The 12,750-nt window shown below is 43.8% G+C and overlaps 1 protein-coding gene across 1 annotated transcript in view; it reads right to left on the bottom strand.

Annotated features, from left to right (window-relative positions):
• The window catches only part of LAMA4 (laminin subunit alpha 4), a 222,287-nt gene that overhangs the window by 100,972 nt on the left and 108,565 nt on the right, over window positions 1–12,750 (bottom strand). The window contains exons 20-22 of the mRNA XM_063917152.1: window positions 10,346–10,485; window positions 1,364–1,528; window positions 195–340 (exon numbers count right to left, since the gene is read on the bottom strand). Of these exons, the coding sequence (XP_063773222.1) occupies window positions 195–340; window positions 1,364–1,528; window positions 10,346–10,485 (451 nt within the window). The remainder of the gene's footprint in view (window positions 1–194; window positions 341–1,363; window positions 1,529–10,345; window positions 10,486–12,750) is intronic.

Here is a 12,750-nt window from a genome sequence, read left to right on the forward strand (position 1 = left end):
GAAAAGTGATATAATAAGCAAGATTATCTTATTACATAATTAGCATTTTTAAGGAAAATCTGTTCCTGCAATTAAATTGTAAAAGTCATTTAATTCTTCTCTGTTCCTTCTGATGTGCACCTCTTGTTTATATAGTGCTACGGTATCCAGAAAACACATTGTGCATGCATCACTGCTAGGCACACATACATTACCTTTCTATTTTCACAAGACTAAAATATCCTGGCCATGTACTGACAGGTTTAGAGTCCAGAGGAATCTCCACATCTCCACTTCCCAGGTTGTACACATATACTAGATTATTGCGCTTAATTGCGAGACCAATGTAGTCTGATTTGGCCTATAAAATAAAGTCTTGTTAATAATAACAACAACTCTGTTCTTCTTTGACAACATAAAATACAAGCTGTTATAATCTTTTAATGTATAAATCTTAAAAGCAAACATAGATACTTAATTGTATGTATTTTATAGGGCATCCTAAAATAACCCCATTATTAGATTTACAATAGCAAACATACTGTAGATACTTAATTGTATGTATTTTATAGGGCATCCTCAAATAATCCCATTATTAGATTTACAGTAGCAACTTGCTAATTGCTGTGAGAAAGTAAAATGCAATTATGTGACATCATTCACCAGAGTTTTGTTTCCAAGATATTGTGTTGCTAAAAGACAACTGAAGCTGAACAACTGACAACTGAAGACAAAGCGCTTTCCCTTTTTCCTACACTCAATACTAGAGAAAATGTGTCCAGGGAACAAACATGGGACTTAATTCAGATCTGATCGCTGGGCTGCGTTTTTGCTGCCTGCGATCAGATAGTCGCTGCCTACAGGGGGAGTGTATTGTCGCTGTGCAAATGTGTGTTCCTATGTGTAGCAGAGCTGCTCAAAATCAGTTTGTGCAGTCTCTGCGCAGCCCAGGACTTACTATTCCAGTGCGATTGAATCCTGCTGATCGGGGCCGAAGCTGATGTCAGACACCCTCCCTGAAAACACTTGAGCCTGCCTGTGTTTTTCTGGACACTCCCTGAAAACGGTCAGTTGCCACTCACAAACGGCCTCTTCCTGTCAATCACCGTGCAAATTGATCCTTCGCACCATCCCTTCGCTGACCACCGTTGCCCATTGTAGTCGTCTGACGCACCTGTGTATTGTGGCTCAAAAGCATGCGCAGTTCGGATCTGATCGCCCGCTGTGCGAAAACGCACAGCAGCAATCAGATCTGATTGACCCCTATCGATCTTGGTGGGGATAGAGAAAGGCACCAAAAGTGTAGACTGAACCTTGGAGCTTAAAATTAAGACTGTTTTATAAAGAAATCAAAACAATAGGTGTGTTCAGAATAATCCTTTACATTTTTATGTCCCAAGTACATGATGAATCTGTCTTGCGGCTGTTGTTGATGTGCATCTGGATTAATGTACAAGCTGATGGATGAGTAAGCCTTTAGATCAGATAGATTTGTTTTCAGATTCACATTGACTGCAGATTTGCCTCCAAACTTCATTGATACTTGAACCTGGAGGTTAAAACACAGAACAACTGGTTGTAAAAGGACATAGCAGATAAAAACATACTATTTATGGAATAATTGTGTTTTGTCCTCCTCCTCATGCTAAAGGACTAGCGGCAACAGAGCCGTAACTAAACTTTTTGGTGCCCTGTGCCAGAGAAAGAATTGAAGGAGGGCATAAAGCTGAGAAATCAAGCTCTTAGACAAGGGGCTATGGTTACACAGACTCTTAAAAGGGGTAGGAGCTCGGAGAACAGATAGTGAAGGTAAGGAGTGTAAAAAATGGCCAATTTGAAGGAATTCAAAAGGGTTAAGCATCTGGGATGGGGTTTTCTACTGTAGCTCTGACAGGGATAATCAATTACCCCGGTTATATCACAAATTTAATTAATATGAATACATTGTTATTATTTGAAAGCATGTGAAGATACACATAAGCATTTTGAGTGCCAAATCCACTGGTGTATATATATATATATATATATAATGGGTTCAGTGTGCGTGGTGAACACAGGCCCCTAGGGGCCCGCATTGCACACACCCCCGCACCCATTTATCAATACCTTCCCTCCGGAGTCCCGCATCAGCAGCAGTAGCTCAGTAGGAAAATCAAAGGGAAAATGACCGCCGCACCATTTTCCCGGATATCGCACTAGACTATGGGACAGCGCTAGGTTCTCCTAATACCCAGAGTCTATTGCTCTGCCAGCTAGATAGGAGGGGGCCTGGATGAAGACTGCACATGGGTCTCCTCCTCTTTTGATTAGAGATGAGCGGGTTCGGTTCCTCGGAATCCGAACCCGCCCGAACTTCATGTTTTTTTTCACGGGTCCGAGCGACTCGGATCTTCCCGCCTTGCTCGGTTAACCCGAGCGCGCCCGAACGTCATCATGACGCTGTCGGATTCTCGCGAGGCTCGGATTCTATCGCGAGACTCGGATTCTATATAAGGAGCCGCGCGTCGCCGCCATTTTCACTCGTGCATTGAGATTGATAGGGAGAGGACGTGTCTGGCGTCCTCTCCATTAGAATAGAGATAGATTAGATAGAGAGAGAGAGATTGTGCAGAGTCGCAGACAGAGTTAGTTTACCACAGTCAGTGACCAGTGCAGTTGCTAGTTAACTTTTATTTAATATAATATATCCGTTCACTTCTCTCTGCTATATCCGTTCTCTGCCTGAAAAAAAAAACGATACACAGCACAGTCAGTCACACAGTGTGACTCAGTCTGTGTGCACTCAGCTCAGCCCAGTGTGCTGCACAGTCATCAATGTATAAATTAAAAGCTTATAATTAATTGTGGGGGAGACTGGGGAGCACTGCAGGTTGTTAGCAGGAGCCAGGAGTACAATTATATTAATTAACAGTGCACACTTTTGCTGCAGGAGTGGTGACCAGTGCCTGACCACCAGTATAGTATTGTTGTATACTACTAATATCTCTTTAAATATCAACCAGTCTATATTAGCAGCAGACACAGTACAGTGCGGTAGTTCACGGCTGTGGCTACCTCTGTGTCGGCACACGGCAGGCAGTCCGTCCGACCAGAATTGTATTATTTATTATTATATACCTACCACCTAACCGTGGTTTTTTTTTCATTCTTTATACCGTCACAGTGTCATCCTAATTGTTACGAGTATACTACTATCTCTTTATCAACCAGTGTACAGTGCGGTAGTTCACGGCTGTGGCTACCTCTGTGTCGGCACACGGCAGGCAGTCCGTCCGACCAGAATTGTATTATTTATTATTATATACCTACCACCTAACCGTGGTTTTTTTTTCATTCTTTATACCGTCATAGTGTCATCCTAATTGTTACGAGTATACTACTATCTCTTTATCAACCAGTGTACAGTGCGGTAGTTCACGGCTGTGGCTACCTCTGTGTCGGCACACGGCAGGCAGTCCGTCCGACCAGAATTGTATTATTTATTATTATATACCTACCACCTAACCGTGGTTTTTTTTTTCATTCTTTATACCGTCATAGTGTCATCCTAATTGTTACGAGTATACTACTATCTCTTTATCAACCAGTGTACAGTGCGGTAGTTCACGGCTGTGGCTACCTCTGTGTCGGCACACGGCAGGCAGTCCGTCCGACCAGAATTGTATTATTTATTATTATATACCTACCACCTAACCGTGGTTTTTTTTTTCATTCTCTATACCGTCATAGTGTCATCCTAATTGTTACGAGTATACTACTATCTCTTTATCAACCAGTGTACAGTGCGGTAGTTCACGGCTGTGGCTACCTCTGTGTCGGCACACGGCAGGCAGTCCGTCCGACCAGAATTGTATTATTTATTATTATATACCTACCACCTAACCGTGGTTTTTTTTTCATTCTTTATACCGTCATAGTGTCATCCTAATTGTTACGAGTATACTACTATCTCTTTATCAACCAGTGTACAGTGCGGTAGTTCACGGCTGTGGCTACCTCTGTGTCGGCACACGGCAGGCAGTCCGTCCGACCAGAATTGTATTATTTATTATTATATACCTACCACCTAACCGTGGTTTTTTTTTCATTCTTTATACCGTCATAGTGTCATCCTAATTGTTACGAGTATACTACTATCTCTTTATCAACCAGTGTACAGTGCGGTAGTTCACGGCTGTGGCTACCTCTGTGTCGGCACACGGCAGGCAGTCCGTCCGACCAGAATTGTATTATTTATTATTATATACCTACCACCTAACCGTGGTTTTTTTTTCATTCTTTATACCGTCATAGTGTCATCCTAATTGTTACGAGTATACTACTATCTCTTTATCAACCAGTGTACAGTGCGGTAGTTCACGGCTGTGGCTACCTCTGTGTCGGCACACGGCAGGCAGTCCGTCCGACCAGAATTGTATTATTTATTATTATATACCTACCACCTAACCGTGGTTTTTTTTTTCATTCTTTATACCGTCATAGTGTCATCCTAATTGTTACGAGTATACTACTATCTCTTTATCAACCAGTGTACAGTGCGGTAGTTCACGGCTGTGGCTACCTCTGTGTCGGCACACGGCAGGCAGTCCGTCCGACCAGAATTGTATTATTTATTATTATATACCTACCACCTAACCGTGGTTTTTTTTTCATTCTTTATACCGTCATAGTGTCATCCTAATTGTTACGAGTATACTACTATCTCTTTATCAACCAGTGTACAGTGCGGTAGTTCACGGCTGTGGCTACCTCTGTGTCGGCAGTCGGCAGGCAGTCCGTCCATCCATAATTGTATTATTATTATAATATATACCACCTAACCGTGGTTTTTTTATACCACCTAACCGTGGCAGTCCGTCCATAATTGTATACTAGTATCCAATCCATCCATCTCCATTGTTTACCTGAGGTGCCTTTTAGTTCTGCCTATAAAATATGGAGAACAAAAAAGTTGAGGTTCCAAAATTAGGGAAAGATCAAGATCCACTTCCACCTCGTGCTGAAGCTGCTGCCACTAGTCATGGCCGAGACGATGAAATGCCAGCAACGTCGTCTGCCAAGGCCGATGCCCAATGTCATAGTACAGAGCATGTCAAATCCAAAACACCAAATATCAGAAAAAAAAGGACTCCAAAACCTAAAATAAAATTGTCGGAGGAGAAGCGTAAACTTGCCAATATGCCATTTACCACACGGAGTGGCAAGGAACGGCTGAGGCCCTGGCCTATGTTCATGGCTAGTGGTTCAGCTTCACATGAGGATGGAAGCACTCAGCCTCTCGCTAGAAAACTGAAAAGACTCAAGCTGGCAAAAGCACCGCAAAGAACTGTGCGTTCTTTGAAATCCCAAATCCACAAGGAGAGTCCAATTGTGTCGTTTGCGATGCCTGACCTTCCCAACACTGGACGTGAAGAGCATGCGCCTTCCACTATTTGCATGCCCCCTGCAAGTGCTGGAAGGAGCACCCGCAGTCCAGTTCCTGATAGTCAGATTGAAGATGTCAGTGTTGAAGTACACCAGGATGAGGAGGATATGGGTGTTGCTGGCGCTGGGGAGGAAATTGACCAGGAGGATTCTGATGGTGAGGTGGTTTGTTTAAGTCAGGCACCCGGGGAGACACCTGTTGTCCGTGGGAGGAATATGGCCGTTGACATGCCAGGTGAAAATACCAAAAAAATCAGCTCTTCGGTGTGGAGGTATTTCACCACAAATGCGGACAACAGGTGTCAAGCCGTGTGTTCCCTTTGTCAAGCTGTAATAAGTAGGGGTAAGGACGTTAACCACCTCGGAACATCCTCCCTTATACGTCACCTGCAGCGCATTCATAATAAGTCAGTGACAAGTTCAAAAACTTTGGGTGACAGCGGAAGCAGTCCACTGACCAGTAAATCCCTTCCTCTTGTAACCAAGCTCACGCAAACCACCCCACCAACTCCCTCAGTGTCAATTTCCTCCTTCCCCAGGAATGCCAATAGTCCTGCAGGCCATGTCACTGGCAAGTCTGACGAGTCCTCTCCTGCCTGGGATTCCTCCGATGCATCCTTGCGTGTAACGCCTACTGCTGCTGGCGCTGCTGTTGTTGCCGCTGGGAGTCGATGGTCATCCCAGAGGGGAAGTCGTAAGCCCACTTGTACTACTTCCAGTAAGCAATTGACTGTTCAACAGTCCTTTGCGAGGAAGATGAAATATCACAGCAGTCATCCTACTGCAAAGCGGATAACTGAGGCCTTGGCATCCTGGGTGGTGAGAAACGTGGTTCCGGTATCCATCATTACTGCAGAGCCAACTAGAGACTTGTTGGAGGTACTGTGTCCCCGGTACCAAATACCATCTAGGTTCCATTTCTCTAGGCAGGCGATACCGAAAATGTACACAGACCTCAGAAAAAGAGTCACCAGTGTCCTAAAAAATGCAGCTGTACCCAATGTCCACTTAACCACGGACATGTGGACAAGTGGAGCAGGGCAGGGTCAGGACTATATGACTGTGACAGCCCACTGGGTAGATGTATGGACTCCCGCCGCAAGAACAGCAGCGGCGGCACCAGTAGCAGCATCTCGCAAACGCCAACTCTTTCCTAGGCAGGCTACGCTTTGTATCACCGCTTTCCAGAATACGCACACAGCTGAAAACCTCTTACGGCAACTGAGGAAGATCATCGCGGAATGGCTTACCCCAATTGGACTCTCCTGTGGATTTGTGGCATCGGACAACGCCAGCAATATTGTGTGTGCATTAAATCTGGGCCAATTCCAGCACGTCCCATGTTTTGCACATACCTTGAATTTGGTGGTGCAGAATTTTTTAAAAAACGACAGGGCCGTGCAAGAGATGCTGTCGGTGGCCAGAAGAATTGCGGGACACTTTCGGCGTACAGGCACCACGTACAGAAAACTGGAGCACCACCAAAAACTACTGAACCTGCCCTGCCATCATCTGAAGCAAGAAGTGGTAACGAGGTGGAATTCAACCCTCTATATGCTTCAGAGGTTGGAGGAGCAGCAAAAGGCCATTCAAGCCTATACAATTGAGCACGATATAGTAGGTGGAATGCACCTGTCTCAAGTGCAGTGGAGAATGATTTCAACGTTGTGCAAGGTTCTGATGCCCTTTGAACTTGCCACACGTGAAGTCAGTTCAGACACTGCCAGCCTGAGTCAGGTCATTCCCCTCATCAGGCTTTTGCAGAAGAAGCTGGAGGCATTGAAGGAGGAGCTAACACGGAGCGATTCCGCTAGGCATGTGGGACTTGTGGATGCAGCCCTTAATTCGCTTAACAAGGATTCACGGGTGGTCAATCTGTTGAAATCAGAGCACTACATTTTGGCCACCGTGCTCGATCCTAGATTTAAAGCCTACCTTGGATCTCTCTTTCCGGCAGACACAGGTCTGCTGGGGTTGAAAGACCTGCTGGTGACAAAATTGTCAAGTCAAGCGGAACGCGACCTGTCAACATCTCCTCCTTCACATTCTCCCGCAACTGGGGGTGCGAGGAAAAGGCTCAGAATTCCGAGCCCACCCGCTGGCGGTGATGCAGGGCAGTCTGGAGCGACTGCTGATGCTGACATCTGGTCCGGACTGAAGGACCTGACAACGATTACGGACATGTCGTCTACTGTCACTGCATATGATTCTCTCAACATTGATAGAATGGTGGAGGATTATATGAGTGACCGCATCCAAGTAGGCACGTCACACAGTCCGTACTTATACTGGCAGGAAAAAGAGGCAATTTGGAGGCCCTTGCACAAACTGGCTTTATTCTACCTAAGTTGCCCTCCCACAAGTGTGTACTCCGAAAGAGTGTTTAGTGCCGCCGCTCACCTTGTCAGCAATCGGCGTACGAGGTTACATCCAGAAAATGTGGAGAAGATGATGTTCATTAAAATGAATTATAATCAATTCCTCCGCGGAGACATTGACCAGCAGCAATTGCCTCCACAAAGTACACAGGGAGCTGAGATGGTGGATTCCAGTGGGGACGAATTGATAATCTGTGAGGAGGGGGATGTACACGGTGATATATCGGAGGGTGAAGATGAGGTGGACATCTTGCCTCTGTAGAGCCAGTTTGTGCAAGGAGAGATTAATTGCTTCTTTTTTGGGGGGGGGTCCAAACCAACCCGTCATATCAGTCACAGTCGTGTGGCAGACCCTGTCACTGAAATGATGGGTTGGTTAAAGTGTGCATGTCCTGTTTTGTTTATACAACATAAGGGTGGGTGGGAGGGCCCAAGGATAATTCCATCTTGCACCTCTTTTTTCTTTTCTTTTTCTTTGCATCATGTGCTGATTGGGGTGGGTTTTTTGGAAGGGACACCCTGCGTGACACTGCAGTGCCACTCCTAGATGGGCCCGGTGTTTGTGTCGGCCACTAGGGTCGCTAATCTTACTCACACAGCTACCTCATTGCGCCTCTTTTTTTCTTTGCGTCATGTGCTGTTTGGGGAGGGTTTTTTGGAAGGGACATCCTGCGTGACACTGCAGTGCCACTCCTAGATGTGCCCGGTGTTTGTGTCGGCCACTAGGGTCGCTAATCTTACTCACACAGTCAGCTACCTCATTGCGCCTCTTTTTTTCTTTGCGTCATGTGCTGTTTGGGGAGGGTTTTTTGGAAGGGCCATCCTGCGTGACACTGCAGTGCCACTCCTAGATGGGCCCGGTGTTTGTGTCGGCCACTAGGGTCGCTAATCTTACTCACACAGCTACCTCATTGCGCCTCTTTTTTTCTTTGCGTCATGTGCTGTTTGGGGAGGGTTTTTTGGAAGGGACATCCTGCGTGACACTGCAGTGCCACTCCTAGATGGGCCCGGTGTTTGTGTCGGCCACTAGGGTCGCTTATCTTACTCACACAGCGACCTCGGTGCAAATTTTAGGACTAAAAATAATATTGTGAGGTGTGAGGTATTCAGAATAGACTGAAAATGAGTGTAAATTATGGTTTTTGAGGTTAATAATACTTTGGGATCAAAATGACCCCCAAATTCTATGATTTAAGCTGTTTTTTAGTGTTTTTTGAAAAAAACACCCGAATCCAAAACACACCCGAATCCGACAAAAAAAATTCGGTGAGGTTTTGCCAAAACGCGTTCGAACCCAAAACACGGCCGCGGAACCGAACCCAAAACCAAAACACAAAACCCGAAAAATTTCAGGCGCTCATCTCTACAGTTTTGATGCGCCCCTTGTCAAATCACTCTCATAATACATTTGTAAGAATATAATAAATCAACACAGCATCATGTTACAGCTGTTATGTAAAAATACAGTAAAAATACACAAGTATTAATTGCCTGCCTTCACATGCATATGAAAGTGTTGCTGTTGATGTACTGTATCAAAGTATTACCTGTGAGTCGACAGCAATAGGTTTTTGCCATATCATTAAGATAATGTTGATAAGTGGTTGGTGAGTGATAAGAGTCATGTTTGATGAGACAATCATGGCATAGTCAGGCAAAACTCTATCTAGAACAGACTTACTGTATTGTACAGTGTTAGAAACTGCTATTTATAACACTGTACAAATTATCACTCACTGGTGAAAGACACACGTTTTCAGCCCCCCATATAAAAATCTTCTGCTTGCCCCTGCAGGAGTATCTAGGAACAAACAAAGGTACAGTAGGAAAAGGTGCGGCGGAAAGTTCATAAATGTGGATGAGACAAGAAGAATATAAAGGACAAGGATAAGAGAAGAAAAGAAGGAAGAATACATTTCAGAATTATTGTAGTGAAAAATAAAGGTATGTGAAGGAAAGAAAGAAGTTATATGAAAAATGTGAGAAATTTCCATGCTTTCATCAGAAGCTGCAAAAAAACCCAGTGGGCTTAGATACACATGGAATGTCTAGCAGCAGTATATGGGAAAAGAGCGAATGTTAACTCAGGATTATTATGAAAATGAATAACATAAGGAAAAGAATACATACTAGATGATTAGGAATGCGGCCAAGATGCCGGCAGTCAGGATCCCGGCAGGTGAAATACCGACGCCAGAATCCCGACAGCCATCAGAATGTTGACGCCGGAATTCCAACAGGATCAGGAGAACAACACAGAAATCCCGACCATAGGTATAGCGTTGTGTTATGTTAGGTTTAGGCACCACCCGGGTGGATTAAGGTTAGGCTTTGGAGAGGTGTAGGGTTTGGCCACCAGGGGGAGATTAGGGTTTAGGCACTAAAGGGGAGGTTAGGGTTGGGCTGCGTAATGGGAAAGGAAGAAACAGTCTATCTGGGATTTACACTATCGAAATGCCAGCATCAGTATTCTGACCAACGGCATTCATCAGCCGGGATATCATACTGAATCCGATGCATATTATGAACTCAATATTCATGAATACTTCTGATCACCCTCCTACCTTACTAGCTATACTCCTCGTCTGTGCAATGAGCTCACGGATGCGGTGAATGCTGGATGAGATGTTGTTTGAAGGAAACTTGTGTTCAACAGTATGCAGTTTATTCAGGAGCAAGGGCATAACTTCCGTTAGGTTCTTCACTGTAATGGGACACAAGGAGGAATTAAGGTTCAAGTATGTATGCCACACCATGCTCCCAGTTCATATTATGCCACATTACAGGTCCCCCAGTTCATATTACGTCACACTGTGCCCCAGTTTACATTATGCCACACAATGCTACAGTGTAGTGACTCCAGTTCACATTATGCCACATTGTAGTGCCCCCAATTATTATGCCACACAGTTCCCTAGTTTATATTATGACAGTGTAGCTCATGTTATGCCACATTACAGTGACCTGTGTTCACATTATTCCATACAGAGATTCCAGTTCATATTATGCCACATTATAGTGCCCCCAGTTCACATTTTGTCATACTGTACCCCCATTTCATATTATGGTACATTTCCTGGGGTATTATAATACCCCATGAAATGTTATGCTGTAATGTAGTGTCCCAAATTCACATCATGCCACACAGTGCCCCGAGTTCACATTATGCCACAATGTGGTCCCAATAACTCACTAATACAGCCATCCCAACTGGAAAATTAGTTACATGATATGTCGGTGTAATCAGATGACTACGTCTAACTGCTGGATGAGTGTGGGCTAAAGTATGTGGTACAAAAAACACAGCATCTACTGTAAATCCCCCACAGTGCTGCCTGCAGGGTCCACCTAGTCATATCTATTACTGGGGAACATCCCACAGCATTCCTCCATGATGGCTTACCTTGTGTCATATCACTACATTGCGCACCTCACAGCAGTGGCACATTATACAGCATACACTCTAGTGGGAGGTGGGGTACATTCACAGGCGGAACTATTGTGTACTATATGCCTCCTCTCACGAGTATAAGCTCTATAATGCAGGCTATTATATATTTACATTTGTCCGGGACTGCCTAAAATGTTGGCCCTTTACAATTTAATGATTCATTAAAATGATTAACTTCGATAATAACTATAGAAATACCAAAATTATTGTACAGTATGAAACCCATACATGAATATTATCTTGGTAAACATGGCTAATGGTAATGTACAGTACAACTAGAATTAGTCACTGTGCTTCTTTCTCCACAAATATGTAAACTGTATAATGCACAGTATACCTCTGCCTTTTATACTGTGCTTGAAGGTACAAATTAATTAAAAAAGATCTGAAATATTATTAACATTAAAAAATGTTGATTCATAATGTCAATATCACAATGTCAACAGTTATGGTATAGACATTGTTAAAATGTCAACATTGAACATGTTGGCATATGTAGTGTGTCAACATGTTCACAATCTTGACATACAGTATAAAATGCTGACATTCTGTATGGATCATCAGTGCATCAGTGGAGGGTTAGGCTACATGAGGGTAGGTTTGGCTTAGGCTACGAGAGGGGAGTTAAGGGTTAATCACTAACGGGAGGGTTAGGGGTTAGTCATACCCACTATCAGAAGTGCCGCTCTATCCACTGAATTTAATTATCAGCTGAACGCCGGACCCGGAAGACATTATATGTGCCACCGGACCCATTGTACCAGGTAAACGACCAGGAACATTTAGTCAACATTCTTATCATGTCCAGAACTGCTGAGATACAGTAAACAGTATGTTGGGCCTGGTGCTAGAGGAGGAGTGACCAAATATGGAGGTGTAGCCACACCCATTGTTAAATCTTTGACATAAAATACTATGCTTTGCAGTGGCATGTGTTAGAATGGGGGCATTCCATCTCCTACATGGCTGGCCTGGGCCCTGGTAATCGGTATCCAAAATATACCACACTCATTGAGTGAAACAGATACAGTAAATGTACTTTTCTGAGCATCACTACATTATATGTTCATCAAAATAATTGCACACATCTTTTTATGACATTAATACTAGCTAAACTACTATACGTGTGTGTCATAGCCTGTACTGCACCTTTAAAATGTTTAAAATATTGACCAGGTTTTTTTTTTATAAGTTTTTTTTAATATATTACAGTTATACTATATAAATATATGAAACACCAGAGAATAAAAATCAACGGACAAAATTGTAACTTACTCTTCCGTATACTGGAGGTAATTCCAAGTTGATCGCAGCAGGAATTTAGTTAGCAATTGGGCAAAACCATGTGCAGTGCAGGGGAGGCAGATTTAACGTGCAGAGAGAGTTAGATTTGGGTGGGTTATTTTATTTCTGTGCAGGGTAAATACTGGCTTTATTTTTACACTGCAAATTAGATTGCAGATTGAACACACCCCATCCAAATCTAACTCTCTCTGCACATGTTAAATCTGCCTCCCC

The sequence above is a fragment of the Pseudophryne corroboree genome, chromosome 4 (assembly GCF_028390025.1).
Source record: "Pseudophryne corroboree isolate aPseCor3 chromosome 4, aPseCor3.hap2, whole genome shotgun sequence".
Classification (NCBI taxonomy): Eukaryota; Metazoa; Chordata; class Amphibia; order Anura; family Myobatrachidae; genus Pseudophryne; species Pseudophryne corroboree.